Source organism: Oncorhynchus masou, chromosome 15 (genome assembly GCF_036934945.1).
Source record: "Oncorhynchus masou masou isolate Uvic2021 chromosome 15, UVic_Omas_1.1, whole genome shotgun sequence".
NCBI classification, from domain to species: Eukaryota; Metazoa; Chordata; class Actinopteri; order Salmoniformes; family Salmonidae; genus Oncorhynchus; species Oncorhynchus masou.
This window is the reverse complement of record NC_088226.1, coordinates 15,104,790-15,127,211: the sequence shown is the minus strand read 5'-3', so window position 1 is coordinate 15,127,211 and position 22,422 is coordinate 15,104,790. Positions and strand designations below refer to the sequence as shown.

The 22,422-nt window shown below is 41.9% G+C and overlaps 1 protein-coding gene across 1 annotated transcript in view; it reads right to left on the bottom strand.

Annotated features, from left to right (window-relative positions):
• kcnh4a (potassium voltage-gated channel, subfamily H (eag-related), member 4a) overlaps positions 1 to 19,135 on the bottom strand; it is a 31,924-nt gene extending 12,789 nt beyond the window's left edge. The window contains exons 1-6 of the mRNA XM_064988407.1: positions 18,873 to 19,135; positions 5,212 to 5,445; positions 3,566 to 3,712; positions 3,317 to 3,450; positions 1,284 to 1,524; positions 546 to 703 (exon numbers count right to left, since the gene is read on the bottom strand). Of these exons, the coding sequence (XP_064844479.1) occupies positions 546 to 703; positions 1,284 to 1,524; positions 3,317 to 3,450; positions 3,566 to 3,712; positions 5,212 to 5,445; positions 18,873 to 18,948 (990 nt within the window). The 5' untranslated portion in view covers positions 18,949 to 19,135. The remainder of the gene's footprint in view (positions 1 to 545; positions 704 to 1,283; positions 1,525 to 3,316; positions 3,451 to 3,565; positions 3,713 to 5,211; positions 5,446 to 18,872) is intronic.
• Positions 19,136 to 22,422: the final 3,287 nt, after the last annotated feature.

Genomic DNA, 22,422 nt, shown 5'->3' with positions numbered 1-22,422 from the left:
TATCCTCGGTACTGAACTCCAGGGACACGGTTGAGCTGAGATGCAGTGAGCAAACATTCCTCCTACCACTCAGATATCCCACTTCCCCCAGAGGCTAAAGATACATTCACCAGTAAAGAACGGCACATCTCTTGGAAAGCTTGAGAAACAAATGATTGGTGGAAAAAAGGGGAAGTTGAACAGTATCACATCTCAGAAGCCCAGGTGAGATTAAGTGAGAAGGCTATTTGCTGAGATTTAATCCGTGAGACAGAGAGAGAGAGCGATGGGGAGTGCAGCTAGTGGATAGGGGGAGGGACACTGGAGAGAAGGAAGGAGCAGAACAATAAAGCATGGAGGTGGCAAGACCTAATCGGTTACAATTCAATGCTCAGGGGAAATAAAGAGGACCAACAACATATTTTAAGAGGGAAAACGATTATTCTGGGAAGGGCTATCGAACAAGCATTGTCTGTTCAAGATAGGATAAGGAACTGCATACACACGCGAAGCCAAATGTCCATGACACCCACACATGCACAGTTAATGCCCCCATACAAACTCACCACTGTGATGTTGAAGGCATAGAGGAGGTCAAAGGGCAGAGCAGCAAAGAGGTCTATAAAGAACCAGGTGCCACAGTAATGGAGGTAGATTGAGCGGGCATCGTACACCACCTGACCCGATTGACTCACGAAGGTGGTCCTAAAGTTCAGGATGATATCTGGGGAGGAACAGGGAGAAAACCCAGCAGAACATGAGCAAAATAATATTTTATCCTTTACTCAATTACACAAAAAGTGAGTAAAATGGGTGTATAGGCTACTACATTCCAGTATTTTCCAGGTGAGCTGTAAATGCTAATTATGGCATGACACCAATGGTTTAGAATAACACACGAGGTGATGATAATTTTGTACGTGAAAGTCACTGCACATAATTACCATTTCCTCAACTTAAAAAAGTCAGAGCCCCATCACAGCTGTTTTAGGATCACACATCCATCGGAGACTGGAAGTATCTAATTGTGGCTCAAAATGTGAGCTGTACTGTAACCAGGGGTGACACAGACACCATGATGAGTTGGTAATGCAGGTGGGTGAGAGAGTACAGTCAAGCGTGACTGATTTCCAAGGAAACACCCACTGCCACAGCAGGAAATAACTATTATTGATCTATATACCAACTATATACCAGAGGAGCTAGATACTGGTGCCAATTCATTTAGCCACCAGAGTGATATGACATTTACCATTGGAATACTATGTTGCCACTCTCAGTACTGTTATACAACAGTATGTTACCTAGAATGAAGAGCATTTCCACTGCGATGTCACTGGCAATGGTGCTACGGGAGTCACAGTCGTCGTCCTGGTGACTGACGAAGCAGACATTGAAGGGCACGGTGACCGCCACGTAGAAGGTAGCCAGGAGGATCAGCCAATCCCACAGGGCCTTGGATACGCTGTAGTGGAGCAGGATGAAGCGGGACTTCTGCACCGCTGCCACCTTGTACTCTGGGAGAGAGGGCTTCTGGAATACACTCTGCAGGGAGACAGGGGCCAAGGGTAACAGGTCATAGGTCGCAGGTCACAGACAAAGCACCAAACACCACACTGGCACAGTGGCACTTGTACCTATGATAACATCTCAAGAATGCACTGAAACATACTTGCCCTAGCTACATCAAAATCAGTGTCTACAGCTCTCCCTTGGCCACAATCCAAACTTCTCTGTGGCACAAGAGAGGAGAAGTAAATGTTCCTTTTAGGAATCAAGGACATCAAATCAAAGTTTATTGGTAGGGTACACAGTTTAGAAGGTGGTAAAGCGGGTGCAGAGAAATGATTGTGTTACTAGCGCCTAACAGTGAAGTAAAATGTCAAACAATTACACAAATAATCAGAAACTAAAATCAAGAAACATCTTAAGGGTTCAATGGCATCTTTTCAAGACAGACATATAACCTTCACTACTCTTCTACATTTGCACACACTGTACTTATATTTTTGTATTTTTCTTTTCTATTGTGTTACTGACCGTACGTTTGTTTATGTGTAAATCTGTGCTGTTGTTTTTGTCTCACTGCTTTGCTCAATCTTGGCCAGGTCACAGTTGTAAATGAGAACATGTACTAGTCTACCTGGTTAAATAAAGGTGAAATAAATACAAATAAAATCATGCACTTAGTGGCCACAGGCTCACAGAAGTAGTAGCTGCAGAAACAGTAGCAGATAATCAGGCCTGGGGATCAAATGGAACCTCATTTCACTTTACAATACATGAAAGACCTGAAGAGACAGTTATCGACATGTTCTTTTTGACACATATGCAGAACCCCTGACTTTATCCTCCATAAATGACTCAGTATGAGGGAGATGAAATACGGATGAGGTACTTTGGAGATCCCATGAGGTAATGAGATCTGAAAGTAAACTCCCTCTGTCGTTCTTCAACATGACATGACTGAATAGGTCAGCAGAACCTCCAAGTGGGAACCCTTGGTGGGATAATAGCTGGGTACATTATGGGAGATAATTACTTGGTAATTGCACATGGAGGATTTAGATGTACAACAACAACTGAATGTGTACAGAACTGTCACAGCAAAAACACAAATTTGAATTTTTCAAAGCATGCAATGCCACATAGCCCTTACTGTTGTCAATGGTAACCACATTTTTTACACAATCTTAAAAAACATTGACTGATCACCATCAAGTATGTAAAAGGCAGGATTTGGAGACAGTGAATTTTCATAAATGTCATCGATTTTTTTAAGTTTGAAGTCTCTCAGCATTTAACGGTACAATTGACGTATCTTTAAATAACAACTACCTCATATAACATGTGTTTAACAGAGGAAGAGGGAAAAGGTTGAACATCCTTAGTTCTGTCTGTCCACTGCTGTGTCGTACTGTGATCTCTCTTCCAGTACTTTCCTTTAATTAGTGAGATGATACCCCAGCTTTCCCATGTCCCAATCTGCAAAAGGCCACATTGCGTCTCTCTGTTGCTCTATATATGCCAGCACTACAAAGACCACACACAGCAGACCGGAGCTTCAAAGGCTGCCTGATCAATTCCTCTATCTGGGCCAAGCTCAACCTTCCTCAAATGGATAGGTAAATGTCACCACGCTCTATTTGCTACAAAACACGTCTGCTCAAATATGTTTTCATTTGAATGTAGTAAGAATGTGATTTAACATGTGGTATGAAAACAAATGACGTCATCTTTCAGAAAACAGTTGGTAATATAAGAAATGATGCCTTTCCTCTTGTCAATGAGTCAACGCACTCTACTGTACAGTACGGTGAGATCTATGGGAACTCACATTGGGCAGCTTCCCCTTGCCCCTCTTGGAGAACTGGTTGGTGAGGTGGTACAGGACAGTCCTTCCCCTCTCCCTGGCTTGGGAAAAGTGGGAACGGCTGCGTTTTCTGCTCTGATATGCGTCCTCTGAGATGCCTGATGACATGAGGACCATATTGAATGGGTTATTACACTTATTAAATCATCATAGTCTAAACTATAAACGGTTCAATATGGTGGAAGCCACAGTGTTGCAGAGTTAGTAGGATACCTGTGGCCTCCCCCCCTCTCCTGTTGCTGTGCTGGTGGCTTTTTCCGTACGACTCAGTGACATCCTTGAAGGAGAAAAGGAATAGAACCACTTCGCCCTTCTCATTCTTAATTGGCACAATGTCAAGAAGGCACCAGAATGGTTTTCCTGTGGAAGCAATATGTTAAGGGAATGTTTATCAATGATGACTAATTATGTATACATTACAATCAGGACTGACTAATCCGAATACTATTATGTTACTGTATATGTACTAATCAGAATACTATTATGTTGTTGAATATGTATGAGTTTTAATTCTTGATCCCAGTACTGAATATAATGTGTGTGAATGAATCAAGGATTAGAACAATGACGATCTGTTCCTGGGTAGGAATGAATGAACGATATCTTCAGACTGGCTAGGATACTTATCTACACCGGAAAACCTTGGCTCAGCCATAAATTATATTAAATTGGTAGGGAGACGGATGTGGGAAGGCTTGAGATACACCCTTTGTACTGGAACGGAGATGGCACGGGTTGGTGTTGAAACTAATGACGTCATTTTCATTTTATAACCTGTGGTAACCTGTATTGTGTTCAGTACTCTCGTGAATAAACTCTGCTGTTTGACTTTAAGACTAGGCTCTGTCCATTATTATAGAATGAGGGTCTTACAAATCCTTATGAATTGACAGAGTGTATAATTTTAATTGGGTATTAGAACATAGAGCAATTTAATTCCTTTATTAACACAACATTATAGAAGAAGTTAGATTTCGTGGTACTCAAATGTTCTGGGGAACCCGTTCTTTTCCCAATAATTTATCAGGACCCCATCCCATCCCACCCCAAATCTAACGACACGGCCGACAAAATCTGTAAATGTATATGTTTACGTGTTACGTTCTGACCTTTATTTCCTTTGTTTTGTATTCATTATTTAGTATGGTCAGGGCGTGAGTTGGGGTGGGCAGTGTATGTTTGTTTTTCTATGATTTGGTTATTTCTATGTTTCGGCCTAGTATGGTTCTCAATCAGAGGCAGGTGTCATTAGTTGTCTCTGATTGAGAATCATACTTAGGTAGCCTGGGTTGCACTGTTTGTTTGTGGGTGATTGTCTATGTTGATTGCTTGTTTCAGCACAGTTCGCATTAGCTTCATGGTTGTTATTTTGTTTATTGTTTTTATATAGTGTTTCATTGTCCAGTGTTTTCTTTATTAAAATTAATGATGAACACGCCGCATTTTGGTCCTCCGATCCTTCTCGCCTCTCCTCTTCAGATGAAGAGGAGGATGACCGTGACATTACGTCAACAAATAACCTTCAATTCATTGCATTTTGATCTCTTATCAAAATGAAAATAAACCAAAGTACATTTACTCAATAAAATTGTGTTTTTCAAATGATCTGACTCAAAACATTTGTATATTGTCCCATTAAATAATCTGCACTCTGAATTTAAATGACCTTGAACACCACTGAGTTCAAATGTAATGACACGTGGAGTTGAGGACTGTATTTGGCTGTATTGCACATATTGTGCAGATGTGAACTTGGTGTATGTTGCATCCTCTGTCCATTGTTCTAAAATACATTAAAAAGATAGATCTGGATGGATGATGTTGTATGGAGGGCCACCATGTGTTGACTGAATGCTCACCGTTCTTCATGTAGAAGCACACCTCCCCCTGGTACTCATGCTGTCCCTCCAGGGCCTTGTCCACCTGCTGCCTCACCCTCTCACTGGTCTCCTCCCCGTGCAGGAAGCAACACGTGCATGTTTTCTGCATCACCTCAGTGCGCACAAACCCCGTCAGCTCGCAGAAGCCGTCCGAGCAGTACACAATGGGGTAACCTTGGCGACCCTGGGCATTCCCAAGAAGGAAGTTGCTGTCTGTGGAAAGCAAGGAGAGAAAATTAGAGACACGATGTACTGTACCCTAACTCTGTCTGCGCAATGATTGCTGTTAAAGTGGTTGACCAATTATTTCTGTCCCTCGAGTACACTGTGTGATTCAGACATTAAATGGATGAATGTCCTTGCCCCTGGATGCTGAATTAGGCTATGTAATTAACAATTACGCTTGTGTTGAATACAGCCATCTATGAAGGTAGTACATAGCATCAGGAATTCAGTCACTTGCTGGTTTCTTTCTGAATCTCTCTCTCCTCCCACTCATTTTCTCTTCTCAGGGTCTATTTCATCCTTTAGCTGTCTGAAAAAGAGCTCTGTCTGTCTCGGTCTCAGTCGATCTAACTAACTAACTAACTAACTAACTAACTAACTAACTAACTAACTAACTAGCACATAGAACCCACCCACAGCAGCCTGCAGGGACATCAGAGCAGGCTTTGAAGTTTAGGCCTGTGAAGTCTGGTGGATATGATAGGAGAAGAGGGGACCCCCACCCCCCACCCCCTAGCAGGTGCCTGGGGACACTAATGGGGATAGGAAATGAGCATCATGTGTTGTATCCTCACATCCCCTGCCCATGTAATCAAAGACAGCGCCAGCCAATCATAGGACAGACTGGAGCTTTTGATTCTGTCAGACTCCACTGAAATACCAACCACCTCTCAGGGCTGCACCCATCTGTTGAACTGTACAGGCGCTAAGGCTGAGTGGAAGGGAAGATGTCCTTTCAGGTGCGATGGCACTTTCATTTAGACCCCTTTCTGATATGCCCAAGTCACATTTCAGCTATGAATCTTTTGTGTTGTGTTGTTCCTTTTGCGTTTTAGTCATTTAGCAGACACACCCAGAGTGACTGAGTGTGTTCATCTTCAGATAGCTCGGTAGGACATACACTATAAGCAAGGTCAGTGCTAGTAGGGAAAAAAGTCAAGCGCGAGTGTCAGTTCACAAAAGGCAAGGGTGTTATAGATTTATTTTTTATTTTTATGGGAGGTTGGAGGGTGCTGTGGAATTATTTAACATATTCCTTGAAGTTTTTGTTCAAATTTGATTTGCTTGATTTAAATGTACCTCTGTTTAGCTGCTGTTTACCTGCTTACTCTGTTGAGAGAGAGAGAACATCGTTGTGTATTTGGTACGGCTATAAACATTTATGAATGGTATATTCCTCCACAGTGAGTTGAACAACTCGTCTCCATAAAAAATGTTTTGCAGGCAGCTGTTAAATGGACCATCTCCCTCCCATCTGTTCCACCCTTTCTAAAGGGTTGCAAAGTAGACTGTATTGTAGCACTGTGCATCATTGTGCAGAGACAAATTCCCCTCACAGATGTCTCCCACAATCCAATGCCTTTCCGTTGTCACCTGTCCCCAACTATCAAGTCCATTGGGTCACTGCCGTATGGAGTTTCATAGGAAATGGGGGGAGAGGGGGGGGGTGCGTTGGACAAGATAGAATTTCATGGCCAGAGTTTCCTATTCTCGACTGTACATGTGGTGATGGCCTGATCATTCACTGTCAATCAAGACACCAATTTACTCCGTTATAATTAGATGCATAGTGTGGAAACACTGAGGTCACCGTTTGAAAGTCTTTACATAAGCAGCCCGTTCTCATTAGCTAATGAGGCAATCTGGAGAAGTCCTCCTTGAAACACAAGGAGAAAATAGACATTTGTATTGACAATACTGTAGATGTTGTGGCAGTATTATAGACACTTAGTACACAAGTCTAATTGATCATTAGTTCACACAGAGTGGTGAAGAGGACCTAATTGCTCCAGATCTCTTGTTAAGTTAATTCTGCCACAGTCCGAGCCCCATGCAACCCTCAGCCTACTGAGCCTTGGACTAAGTCTGGCTGTTGTTGAAAGCTGTATAGATATCTTTAGATTGAGTTAGGTTATATATACAGTATTTCCTGTAGAGAAAGACATTCAACTCTTGAAATGTCACAGTCTCTAAGTGACTCATGTAGAGATAATTAGTACAGAAGCTACAGAAACTACATGAGACCTTATGTGCCCAGACTTGGGTTGCCATAGCAATTTGTAATTGTTTTTAATAAAAAGCATATGGCAAAGATGTTATTTCCACGAGGAGGAGGTAACCAGGATACTGTCCCTTTTCTTATACAGGAAGAACACAAATAGATTTGCAATAAGTTAATCCTATGGGAAAACATACTGATTATTTTAAAAACTGAGGTGTATTTGGACCAATATAGTTTGTTTTTTTACAGTAGCTTCATGATTTTCATTGTTACTTGGCTTAGACTGATATAGACAAGTGAAACAAGGCTGTTTTCCTAAAGCAAAGCAAACAGATGGTAAGTCCTTTCTCCAACATGACTATCATTCTGCTAAAATGCACCCACTCTCGAAGTTCACAGTGAAAGCCATGTGGAACCTTCAAAGCTCTAAGTGCTTCTATTTCTCATGGCCTCTCTCATTTTCTCCCAGAATAATTTCTGAAATGATCGACAAAAGGGACTTCTCCATTGTAGTGAATAACACGGGTCATTTCTATTACTTTTCAGTTCATGCACTTGTAGCTTCAGTAATTGACATTTGGTGACGAGGGGCAAAACCCAAACCAATCTACTTACATTACACAAGCAGAAAAGCCAGGCCCTTTGTGTCAATCAAATCAAATCAAATTGTATTTGTCACATGCGCCGAATACAACAGGTGTACAGTGAAATGCTTACTTACAAGCCCTAATCAACAATGAAGTTTAAGATTATTTATTTTTTTAACCAAAAAAATATGAATAAAAATAAAAGTAACAAATAATTCAAGAGCAGCAGTAAAATAACAATAGCCAGGCTATATACAGGGAGTACCGGTACAGAGTCAATGTCGAGGCAATTGTGGTGATATGTACATGTAGGTAGAGTTATTAAAGTGACTAAGCATAGATAATAACAGAGAGTAACACCAGTGTAAAAGACAGGGGGCAATGCAAATAGTCTGGGTAGCCATTTGATTAGATGTTCAGGAGTCTTATGGCTTGGGGGTAGAAGCTTTTTAGAAGCCTCTTGGTGCTCCGGTACCGCTTGCCGTGCGGTAGCAGAAAGAACAGTCTATGACTAGGGAGGCTGGAGTCATTGACAATCACAACAACAATAATCACAATTTGTGAATTTAAATGGAGGTTATTAAATAATTGTATATAATTGTACATAGTAGTTTGTTTGCATTCGGGCAACGACTAAATAATGTATTAAGAGTGAAATGAGAAATGATATAATGGATTGTTATAGAGGGAACTGTCCTTCATTACAACCTGTTACAGTCCACCAGACATTACTAGGGTTACTCATTTTCGTGTGTATGGGATGGATGGAGTTACATATATTTGCCTACTTTTGCAGAGTGGGTGACTGATATCGATACCCAGGTGCTGTATGATTGGCTCTTAACCCCTACATAATTAACTGCAATTTATGTCTCTGCTCACATGTTGGGGTCATTTGGCTGTCACTTTCATTCATTTTGTAGTCGCTTGGTCCATTCACATTACACAATGGAGAGGGTCGTTTAGTTGAGGGAGGCAGTCAGACATACATTGCAAACATACCCACATCCACCCATTTGTTGTCGCGCATGTTATTAGAATATTATGTCATAGGTCATAGGTGGAAGTCAATTATTTTAACATCTATTATACACTGTGCCGGCTCCTGAGTGTCGCAGAGGTGTCACTACAGAGCCTGGTTTGATTCCAAGCTGTATCAGAACCGGCCGTGATTAGGAGTCCCATATTTCACAATTGGCTCTGCGTCGTCCGGGTTAGTGTTTGGCCGGGGTAGGCCGTCATTGTAAATCCGAATTTGTTCTTAACTTATTTGCATAGTTAATTAAAGGTTAAATAAAAAATAAAAATGAAGAAGCTGCCTGGAAGGTCTTGAACTCGGACAGAAGAAAGTAAAAGTTTTGGACTATTTTATCAGCTCCCTACAGACATTCCAAGCTCCGACTACATCTCTTCCCTTTTGATAACGGCTCCCTGCACCTCCCACTTCCCCCAGACCGGTTCAGTCTTGTCCATTAAAGCTTTTGGCCAGCTCCTCCACCCACACCATGACACGGAGGACCTGTAACCACCAAACTTGTCAAAAAAGTTATTCTGACTGTATTTGTGTGGGTGTGTGTGTGCAGCCTGGTCTCATAGACTAGTATTAGTATGATATGTTACATTTGGTATGGTTACGTAAGACAGCAGGCTACTTAAGGGAAAAATTAAAATACGGTGGTTGTTCGGGGTGCTCAGGAGGCTGAAGAAATTCGGCTTGTCACCAAAAGCACTCACAAACTTCTACAGATGCACAATCGAGAGCATCCTGGCGGGCTGTATCACCACCTGGTACGGCAACTGCTCCGCCCACAACCATAAGGCTCTCCAGAGGGTAGTGAGGTCTGCACAATGCATCACCGGGGGCAAACTACCTGCCCTCCAGGACACCTACACCACCCGATGTTACAGGAAGGCCATAAAGATCATCAAGGACAACAACCACCCGAGCCACTGCCTGTTCACCCTGCTATCATCCAGAAAGCAAGGTGAAGAAATCAAAGCTGGGACCGAGAGACTGAAAAACAGCTTCTATCTCAGGGCCATCAGACTGTTAAACAGCAACCACTAACATTGAGTGGCTGCTGCCAACACACTGACTCAACTCCAGCCACTTTAATAATGGGAATTGATGGGAAATGATGTAAGATATATCACTAGCCACTTTAAACAATGCTACCTAATATAATGTTTACATACCCTACATTATTCATCTCATATGTATACGTATATACTGTACTTTATATCATCTACTGCATCTTTATGTAATACATGTATCACTAGCCACTTTAACTATGCTACTTTGTTTACATACTCATCTCATATGTATATACTGTACTCGATACCATCTACTGTATCTTGCCTATGCTGCTCTGTACCATCACTCATTCATATATCTTTATGTACATATTCTTTATCCCCTTACACTTGTGTGTATAAGACAGTAGTTTTGGAATTGTTAGTTAGATTACTTGTTGGTTATTACTGCATTGTCGGAACTAGAAGCACAAGCATTTTTTTCTCCCCAATTTTGTGATATCCAATTGATAGTTACAGTCTTGTCCCATCGCTGCTACTCCCGTACGGACTCGGGAGAGGCGAAGGTTGAGAGCCATGCGGCCTCTGAAACACAACCCAGCCAAGCCGCACTGCTTCTTGACACACTGCTTGCTTAACCAGTTGGATTTAAGAGGCTCTATTTTAATTTTTGGATGAAAAACTTTCCCGTTTTAAACAAGATATTTTGTCACGAAAAGATGCTCGACTATGCATATAATTGACAGCTTTGGAAAGAAGACACTCTGACGTTTCCAAAACGGCAAAGATATTGTCTGTGAGTGCCACAGAACTGATGTTACATGCGAAACCCAGATAAAAATCCAACCAGGAAGTGCCGCATTTTTTGAAACCGCCTCATGCCAATGACTCCTTTTATTGCTGTGAATGAGCTACGAATGAGCTTACGTTTTCTACGTTTTCCCCAAGGTGTCTACAGCATTGTGACAGCTTTTTAGGCATTTCCCATGTGGTCACATGGTGTCTCCCGCAGAAAACCTTGCGTAAAATACTGAGATAGCCATTTTTCCAATCGCTTCTTATGAGAAACCAACTGCCTCGACGGATATATTATCGAATATATTTGTTAAAAACACCTTGAGGATGGATCCTAAACAACGTTTGCCGTGTTTCTGTCGATATTATGTAGCTAATTTTGAAAAAAGTTTGGCGTTATAGTTGTAGCATTTTCGGTCGATTTCTCAGCCAAGCATGGTGAAGAAACGGGAGCTACAAAAATAATATTTTTGGAAAAAAAGGAACATTTGCTATCGAACTGGGAGCAACTGGTTAACCCGGAAGTCAGCCGCATGTGTCAGAGGAAACAGCGTACAACTGGCGACCCGACGTCAGTGTGCATGAGCCTGGCCCACCACAGGAGTCACTAGTGCGCGATGGGACAAGGACATCCCAGCCAGCCAAACCCTCCCCTAACCCGGATGACGCTGGGCCAATTGTGCGCAGTCTCACGGGTCTTCCGGTTGCGGCCAGCTGCGACACACCCTGGGATTGAACCCGGATCTGTAGTTACACTCCTTAGACCTCTGTGCCACTCGGGAGGCCCAACCCTAACCTTAACTCTTACCCTAACACCTAGCCTAGTTAACCTTAGTCACCTAGCTAACATTAGCTACAGCCACCTTGCTAACATTAGCCACAACAGATTGGAATTCGTTACATATCATACGTTTTACAAATCCGTGGCGTATTGTACGAATTGCAATACATTGCATATCTTACGAATTGTAAATCGTAACATATCATACGAAATGGGATGATGGACATCCACCAATGAATACAACGTAACATATCATATATATATCAAAATGTAACATATCATATCATCATAATTGGAGTGTCCTGGGTTTACATTTACTATGTTACGTCTACCCCTGAGTCCAGGTTGGTGTGTGTGTGTGTGTGTGAGTGTGAGTTTGTGTAATAGAGAGAGTGTTAGTGTGAGTGTGTTTGTCTTCACACTGAATTCATGAACTCAGCCAGGACACAGATCGGTGGCCACACACTAGCATGATGTCATGTCCCACTTCTTGTAACCCACTGAGAAGAGTGTGATCCAATCTGACCATGCGAAAGTGCATCATGCAGCTTCGACAGTAGTCCATTAGTGACATATACTTATTGTACAAACCATTATGAACACCTTCCTAATATTGAGTTCGCCCTTTTTTTGCCCTCAGAACAGCCTCAATTCGTCGGGGCATTGACTCTACAAGGTGTCTAAAGTGTTCCAATGAGGTGCTGGCCGATGTTGACTACAATGATTCCTACAGTTGTGTCAAGTTAGCTGGATGTCCTTTGAGTGGTGGATCATTGTTGATACACACGGGAAACTGTTGAGTGTGAAAAACCCAGCAGCATTGCAGTTCTTGAAACACTAAAAACAGTGTGGCTGTCACCTACTACCATACCCCGTTCAAAGGCACTTAAGTCTTTTGTCTTGCCCATTCACCCTCTGAATGGCACACATACACAAGCAATGTCTCAGTTGTCTCAAGAGTTAAACATCCTTCTTTAACCTGTCTCCTCCCCTTCATCTACACTGATTGTGGATTTAACAAGTGGAGTAAACAAGTGATGTCAATAAGGGATCATGGCTTTCACCTGGAATCACCTGGTCAGTCTATGCTATGGAAGGAGCAGGTATTTCTAATGTTTTGTACACTCAGTATATATCTTATGGAAAGAGCAGGTATTTCTAATGTTTTGTACACTCAATATATATCCTATGGTCAAAAGCAGAGGTGCTTAATAGATTTCAAACTAAATGCATGAACACCGAACACATATGACTAATAATAAAATAGCTTTTAGGTTGTGAGTGAAATGGGAGTCTAATGGCTCTGTGCAGGCTTTCATCTTTCTAAAGATGTGGTGCAATTCAAGTACTCAAGTGTTATGTGTGTAATTGTTTTTAGGAATAACTCCTACACATCTGCATAGACCTACTGCACTCATGGATCTTAAAGAGATACTTCAGGAGGCAATGAAGACCTTTACCTACTTCCCCAGATCATTATCTCTGCGTGCAGTTTGAAGGAAGTTGCTAACTAGCGTTAGCTCAATTGCTAACTAGCGACAGCGCAATGACTGGAAAACTCTGGATTTGCGCTGACGCAAGTTAACATTGGCTCTCTTCATTGCCAAAATCCCGAAGTATCACTTTAATGAGGAGCAACAAAGACAGCAAACACACAACAGCCCAACAAGTGCCACTTCAATCCAAAACAACAGCATACCCACACCTCCTCTGCTGAGCTCTCACCACTCTCTCCATCACTGTCACAGCCTGAATTACTGTCTGGCTGCCCCTCTCCAGTACCACTTACACACAGTGTTGACTGGCTGCCCCTCTCCAGTACCACTTACACTCAGTGTTGACTGGCTGCCCCTCTCCAGTACCACTTACACACAGTGTTGACTGGCTGCCCCTCTCCAGTACCACTTACACTCAGTGTTGACTGGCTGCCCCTCTCCAGTACCACTTACACACAGTGTTGACTGGCTGCCCTCTCCAGTACCACTTACACACACCACTTCCAGTCCTAATCCAGGCACTTGTCATCTCCCGTCTGGATTACACACTCGCTGTTGGCTGGGCTCCCTGCCTGTGCCATTAAACCCCTACAACTGGCTGGTGCCCCTCTCCAGTACCACTTACACTACAAGACCAGTGTTGACTGGCTGCCCCTCTCCAGTACCACTTACACCACAGTGTTGACTGGCTGCCCCTCCTCAGTACCACTTACACACAGTGTTGACTGGTCAAAACTGTTTGCTGCTCTGGCCCCCCCCTCACGACGCCAGGACAGCAGTCAATCACCACTTACCTGAAACACCTCTTCAGTGTTGACTAAATGATTTAGATGCACTATTGTAAAGTGGCTGTTCCCTCTCCAGTACCAGCGTCTGCTAAATGACTTAAATGTAAATGTAAATGTGTTGACTGGCTGCCCCTCTCCAGTACCACTTATACACAGTGTTGACTGGCTTCCCCTCTCCAGTACCACTTACACTCAGTGTTGACTGGCTGCCCCTCTCCAGTACCACTTACACTCAGTGTTGGCTGCCCCTCTCCAGTACCACGTACACTCAGTGTTAACTGGCTGCCCCATCTTCAGTACCACTTACACTCAGTGTTGACTGGCTGCCCCTCTCCAGTACCACTTACACTCAGTGTTGGCTGCACCTCTCCAGTACCACTTACACTCAGTGTTGACTGGCTGCCCCTCTCCAGTACCACTTACACACAGTGTTGACTGGCTGCCCCTCTCCAGTACCACTTACACTCAGTGTTGACTGGCTGCCCCTCTCCAGTACCACTTGCACTCAGTGTTGACTGGCTGCCCCTCTCCAGTAACACGGTGTTGGGGAGTAGTGAACTACTTATAGTTCTTCAAGTAATTTAACAACATTTTGTACAAGTAGTAGAGTGGTAGTTGGTCTAAGTGGTAGTTGAAGTAAATTCAAATCTAGGTAGTGTTTTCAGTAGTTAATAATTGTTTTGCCATGTAGTGGTGTAGTTTCAATCTATAGCTAGATCACACACACACTAATATACAGTGCCTTGCGAAAGTATTCGGCCCCCTTGAACTTTGCGACCTTTTGCCACATTTCAGGCTTCAAACATAAAGATATAAAACTGTATTTTTTGTGAAGAATCAACAACAAGTGGGACACAATCATGAAGTGGAACGACATTTATTGGATATTTCAAACTTTTTTAACAAATCAAAAACTGAAAAATTGGGCGTGCACAATTATTCAGCCCCCTTAAGTTAATACTTTGTAGCGCCACCTTTTGCTGCGATTACAGCTGGAAGTCGCTTGGGGTATGTCTCTATCAGTTTTGCACATCGAGAGACTGAAATTTTTTCCCATTCCTCCTTGCAAAACAGCTCGAGCTCAGTGAGGTTGGATGGAGAGCATTTGTGAACAGCAGTTTTCAGTTCTTTCCACAGATTCTCGATTGGATTCAGGTCTGGACTTTGACTTGGCCATTCTAACACCTGGATATGTTTATTTTTGAACCATTCCATTGTAGATTTTGCTTTATGTTTTGGATCATTGTCTTGTTGGAAGACAAATCTCCGTCCCAGTCTCAGGTCTTTTGCAGACTCTATCAGGTTTTCTTCCAGAATGGTCCTGTATTTGGCTCCATCCATCTTTCCATCAATTTGAACCATCTTCCCTGTCCCTGCTGAAGAAAAGCAGGCCCAAACCATGATGCTGCCACCACCATGTTTGACAGTGGGGATGGAGTATTCAGGGTGATGAGCTGTGTTGCTTTTACGCCAAACATAACGTTTTGCATTGTTGCCAAAAAGTTCAATTTTGGTTTCATCTGACCAGAGCACCTTCTTCCACATGTTTGGTGTGTCTCCCAGGTGGCTTGTGGCAAACTTTAAACGACACTTTTTATGGATATCTTTAAGAAATGGCTTTCTTCTTGCCACTCTTCCATAAAGGCCAGATTTGTGCAATATACGACTGATTTTTGTCCTATGGACAGAGTCTCCCACCTCAGCTGTAGATCTCTGCAGTTCATCCATAGTGGTCATGGGCCTCTTGGCTGCATCTCTGATCAGTCTTCTCCTTGTATGAGCTGAAAGTTTAGAGGGACGGCCAGGTCTTGGTAGATTTGCAGTGGTCTGATACTCCTTCCATTTCAATATTATCGCTTGCACAGTGCTCCTTGGGATGTTTAAAGCTTGGGAAATCTTTTTGTATCCAAATCCGGCTTTAAACTTCTTCACAACAGTATCTCGGACCTGCCTGGTGTGTTCCTTGTTCTTCATGATGCTCTCTGCGCTTTTAACGGACCTCTGAGACTATCACAGTGCAGGTGCATTTATACGGAGACTTGATTACACACAGGTGGATTGTATTTATCATCATTAGTCATTTAGGTCAACATTGGATCATTCAGAGATCCTCACTGAACTTCTGGAGAGAGTTTGCTGCACTGAAAGTAAAGGGGCTGAATAATTTTGCACGCCCAATTTTTCAGTTTTTGATTTGTTAAAAAAGTTTGAAATATCCAATAAATGTTGTTCCACTTCATGATTGTGTACCACTTGTTGTTGATTCTTCACAAAAAAATACAGTTTTATATCTTTATGTTTGAAGCCTGAAATGTGTCAAAAGGTCGCAAAGTTCAAGGGGGCCGAATACTTTTGCAAGGCACTGTATCTAGGAGTAATAAGTATAATTTTTGTCTTCATCTGTTGTTGTTTAGTACTCTATTTTTGCTAGTTAGGGCCATTTACTTTAAGTGTTGTCTGTCTTTCCAGTGTCCTACTTAGTGTATGAACTGCTGACTGCTCATAACTTGCAGCTGATTGTTGACACATCAACCAGGAATAAAGGGCAGGGCAATTTGTGACGGTTATTGTTTTGGTAATCAGTGGCTGTATTGGAAGGGGAGTGGTTTGTCCTCTCCTATGCAATCAGCAATTAGTACCGGTAAGTGTGCTCTTCACCTCTGGTAGGCAATTAGCAATTAGTGTCAAGCCAGTCAAGGCCTCAAGACGGGTCACTCAACTGAGTCTGCTCTCCTCTGTCACCGAGGCTCACCGCACTACCAAAGCTGACTGTCTCTCCTCTGTTCTCATCCTCCTAGATCTATCTGCTGCTTTCGTCAACCATTAGATCCTCCTCTCCAGCCTCTCAGGGCTGGGTGTCTCAGGGTCTGCACACTCTTTGATTGCATCCTACCTGGCAGGCCGCTCCTACCAGGTGACATGGAGAGGATCTGTGTCTGCCCAACGTATTCTCACTACTGGTGTCCCCCAGGACTTGGTTCTAGGCCCTCTCCTCTTCTCTCTATAAGTAGCCAGGTGGTAAAAGCACATAGCTGTATTCATTTAAATCCACTAGATGGCACTGTCCCTAAAAGAGATCCATAAATAATGTGTGAGAGCGGTTATGGGATTGCGCATGCGCAGTGTGTACGAGTGAGAGCAAGCAATTACACTGGAGAGCTGTTGAAAACCATTGTGGGTCAAACATTAATTTAGATGGGTAAATAATACTTTTTATCTTACTCTTATACCGGAAAATATCATATTCTGCATCATCTGCAGTGTACAAGAGTTAGTTTTGTAATATTTATGCCAGATGGTCATGTTAGCCTGTTGATACTTTCAGATCGACATGAGGGTGTTAGCTTCTTGCTCGCTGAATACCAGTGTTCTCAGAACCACGTGGCGGAGTTGATGATAACATTATTTGAAGTGTAAGTAATTATCAGAATGACATTCTATTTCATGTAAAGCTTCAGTGTGCTGTATTTTGTTTCATTTTTTAATTGTAACATCTGTTCATATGACATTTCTCCCAGTGCTGTATGGGTGAGATGAGGATCTACTGTCCCATGTGGTATTAGGGTATCACCTGGACAGTGTGTTTGCAAGTATTCATCATGTTTTATGACAAAATGTATTTTGTTTTTCATGCACAATGTCATTTTGTTTATGAACACGTACCCAGACATTTGAAATGTTAGAAAGTCTATTCTAACTCAACATTGTGGTCTCTGTATTTTCTTGTGTTATTCTATAGAAAGCCGTTTATGCATTTCACTTTGTACTTTTTGTACTCAGATTGTTTTTATGCACTTTACTAACATATTTATTTCCCTTGATTGTGATTTGGATTTAACTTTACTTTATGGCTTAAACTTGCGGTGATTGCCCTCTTACATTATACTATTTTAAATTTAAGATTTGACAGAATAAACAACCCCAAATTAGATTGTGTCCTGTGCTGGGTTTACTTTTGCCAGGCTACATATGTAATGTAAGGGATTACAAAAAAAACGGTAACTGTAATCCGTTACGTTACCAGCTAAAATAGTGTAATCAGATTACAGATACTTTTGAAAAACTAGATGATTACTTTGAGGATTACTTTTAAATTCAGAAAGGATGTTTGCGAAAAAAACCTTGACAAGACTGAGCTTTCTTATTTCTCCTAGATATCTGACAGACACTTCAAAACCTTATTCCTTAGGATTTATTTTTTTAACTGTCTTTCTTGTCACTTATGAATGTGTTATTCAATGTGTTTCTGTGGTATTTGGTACTAAAGGCCAAATTCAATATTTTATCAAATATATTTTTGGGATACCTAAAGGGTCCTAAAATGTTAAATCCAATAGCTAAATGATCCATGGTAGGACCATCTTAAAAGAATTCCATAAGCCAGTTTATAACCCCCCCAACGTCTTAGACTCAAGAGAATTTGTATTAATCACACAGCAAACCCACCCCCACCCCCCAAGAAACAGTTGTGCTTCTCGATGGTTCTAATGCTTGACACCATGCGCTTTGAATGATATAGTCATAAATATATTTAAATCTGTATAGCAGTAGTTCTGAGTTCAAATGTAAAGGTAACTGCCGATTCAGCCCACATATGCAGTATTTGCAGTCTCCACGAACGCAGGGACATTGCCTTTAAAACGAGCTATAACGCTGATCTTCAGCAATTCTTTGGCGATACAGATTGAATCCTGCCCAAAATCAATAGATAAAAGATGATCCTATTTTCATTGACCCGCTGACGCAAAATCAAAGAGGAAATCTTATAATGAAAAGTCACAATGTATTAAACACAACTTGTTCACAACTTGTAAATTACCTCATCAGTAAATTACAATCGATCAAACCCATTGTAACACTGCAGGCATCCCAATTAGGTGGGCAAGGAGGGTGGCACAAAGGCAGAAAGGCTTGAGTAAAGGGTATACTTACGGGTGCCATCAAAGTGGTTGGCGATGGTGTCCAGGAAGGTGTTCTGGGGGGCCAGGAGGCCCTTCATCACAGGCATGTTGTCCAACGATGAAGACACAGCTGGGCTCACCAAGTCACTCCATCCCCTAACAGACAGAGTTGAGAGGAGGGCGAGTCAGACCAATGTAACTCTGCAGTCTGCACTTCAATAGATGCTTCTCTTTGTTCCTGCCTCGGCACTCAGCTGCAGGTCAGCTGGGCATCAGTGGCATTTACCTCAGTCTCAGGTTCTTTCTTCCACCTTTCCTATTCTTTATCCGAAGTAGGCTGATAATCTTTCTCTCTAGCTCCTTCCTTCTCTGTAGTGTGGGTAGTTATTCCTCTCACCGTGGAACAAGCTAAGGTGTTGTAACTCACTGTCAGCTTAGAGTCATCAAGTTATGTAGTGTATCTCTCTGTTCTTCTCACCTCACAGATCAGTCTGAAGTCTCATCTAGCCCCAGCAGGAGAGCAGGATGCGCACGCCACTTCTGTTATCTGAGTCAGTTCTCTCTCCCTCTCTCTCTCTCTCTCTCTCGCTCTCTCCCTCTCTCTCTTCTCTCTATCAGTCTCTCACCCCTCTCTTCCTGTTTCTGTTTCTTTCTCTCTCCCTCTCGCTACTCTCTTTCTCTACCTCCCTTTCCTCTTTCTCATTTGTCTCTCTCTCTTTCCCCGAAAGCGAGAACCCCCTGCTACTCTCCACTTCTCACTGTTTATAAGCAATACACTTCTCTGTTTGTTCTCCTTGCGCACGCCTTCAGGCTCTATACCTTATCTTACTCTGTCCCCTCGTCATCTCTCTCCATCACACACTAATAGACACTCTCTCTTGTTGCACCCCCTCTAACAGAAACACTGGCAGTCAGTAGACCAATGAATCTCATCTGGCTTTCTCTTTCATTCTGCCTCTCTCCTCCCTCTTTTTCTGCGGTACTCACCACTGCCATCATCCACTTCTGATCCTGTATCCTTACTAGGAAATAGGGATGAGAATACCCATGTATACCTATTGACATGCACAGGGAGGCAAATTGTACACGCACGCATGTAGGCACACACGCACGCACGCAGCGTTAGAATATATAAGGAACAAGATTCACATGTATATACATAAACACATACATCATCAAAAGCCTCTAAGGTCTTATAAGCATCTTAGCCAGCTAGCACATAATGTTCCGAGAACCATGTTTCTTAGAGCTTGGTGAGAGCAAAGTTGTTCTCTGGTTATTTTGCATACAACCTTCCCACCACGTTCTGGGAATGGTTCAGGATAGTTGCCTGGCCTTGGAACATTCTCAGCACATTTAAGGGACTTGACAAAAAAACAATTTCATTACTTTAACAGAACGTTTCCGAAAAGTTCAAACCTGGTTACATTTAATTTAACTTTTGGTAATGTTCTAGAAATGTTCTCCAACTGGTTTGGCATTGGGAATGTTCTCAAATAGTTCAGAGAATGTTGAGAAACAACGTTCTTCTGTGGGAATTTCAGTACTTCAGCATAACATTTCCTACAGGTTTCCTTGTGGTTCTATTTAAAGTCATGTTCTCAAATTGTTCCAAGAACATTAAGAAACAATGTTATTCTGCGGGAATTTCAGCACCTCAGCATAACGTTATTTGTAGGTTTTCTCATGGTTCTATTTAAAGTGATGTTCTCAGAACATTAAGAAGACTTTCCATAAAAACCACAAGAAAACATTAGTTATGTTCAAATAATGTTTTAAGAATGCTTTTTAAAACATATACCTTCTGTTCTCAGGGTCAACAAGGGGTATCTCTATCCTCTATCTTGTTATTAAGTGTGTTCAGGTGTGTTGGCTGCGACCACTAATTGTTGTTGGGGAATAAACAGAATTAGTTGGGTAACATAGATAAGATGTTTTATATTCATTATATGCTTGTGAGTTACTTCTCATCAGAATGTTTATTTTTGTATAATACTGTTCGCCATTTGCAGTCATCTGTTCTCTGTCAGGACTAAGTTACTTGGGCCGCAGAGAGGGGAGAGGTCAAGCGTGTATCTCTTGGCTCCACAATGTCTGTGTGCCAGTCAATGTGTCTCTGTGATCTTGTCAAGGAGGGGGTATTTGATATATGCCTGTTGATAGGTTTTGTTTTATGGTTCTGAGAGCGAGAAAAGAACATAGTTTAGGAGACAAAGCTGAATGATAATTTATGGCCAATGCTTTCTGGCTATGTGTGTCTTTGCTATAAACGATCTCAGTTGCAATGTGTAGGGAGTATCAGAGAATTCATTTATAGACACTGAATTGATCTGAGAGTCACAGGTCTGTGATGGAGCTCATATAATTAAAGATGGACTTCATGATAACTCTGACTTATGTGTGGTTTGCACTCATGATTTGGTAAATACAGGAAATATCCACGACATTGTTCACACCTGATCTTAAGGAGTGCTTGTTTCCTTTGAAATGAAATCTGTTTGAATAGACTAAAATGAACAGCTTTGTATGACTGGAAAAAACATGGCATGCTAGCTCCATCCTGGATAGAAGCTCATAGGTTCAAATCCCACTGATGCCGTGCCACAATAAAAAAGAAATGTGTTTGCATGATTAATGCTAAGCAAATTAATTTTCATATGTCCTATCTGTGCTTGGAGTTCAAAACAACTAACCTAAACTATCAGTGTTATTAAAAGTCTTATTGAAACAGTTGAGGAAGTTATACAAAAAACTCCAAATAAACTTTTACATTTAATTCTCAGAATGTTAATAAAACCTCCCAGGAAAACCTAAAAATGTACATTCCCAGAACCCCCCAAAAACGTTCAGTTTTACCAGTCAGGAAAATTATGGCTCCGTTCCCAGAACCAAAGGGAAGCCAAAAACGTACATTCCCACAATAGAGAAGGAACCAAATGTGCTAGCTGGGTAGCTTGGTACTGCATGAGTAAATGAATATAGAAATGTATCCCAGACAGACTCCCTCTCTCTCTTAATCACCTGTTCAAATTAGCACCTCCTCTATACCTACCAGGCGATCTGACACGTAACCGAGAGAAAACATGGCACGGTGAGCGCGTGTTGGTAAATTTCTGTCAATATGGCATGGTGAATTGTTGGTGTGTTTGTGACCAGGTGAGTGGATGGAAGTACTGTACGCATGAAGAACACACAAACAAGACTGCGGAATAGCCTGAGGCTTTACTTACTTAACAATGGTTGAAATTATGTTTTTCAGTTATTACCTATATATAAAGTACAAACATTTAAAAAGAAGCTACAAGGTGAGAAGATCGGGACAAAAAAATGTGGCAAGAGAATGTAATGCAATGACGGAGAAATACAGTGGGTCTTGACCTCGATCTTTGGCTATATACAGTGGGGCAAAAAAGTATTTAGTCAGCCACCAATTGTGCAAGTTGTGATGAAAATAACAGGCCTCTCTCATCTTTTTAAGTGGGAGACCTTGCACAATTGGTGGCTGACTAAATACTTTTTTGCCCCACTGTATATATGTGGCCTCTGAGTAACACAGAGATCCATTCAGACTTGAGCCTTGA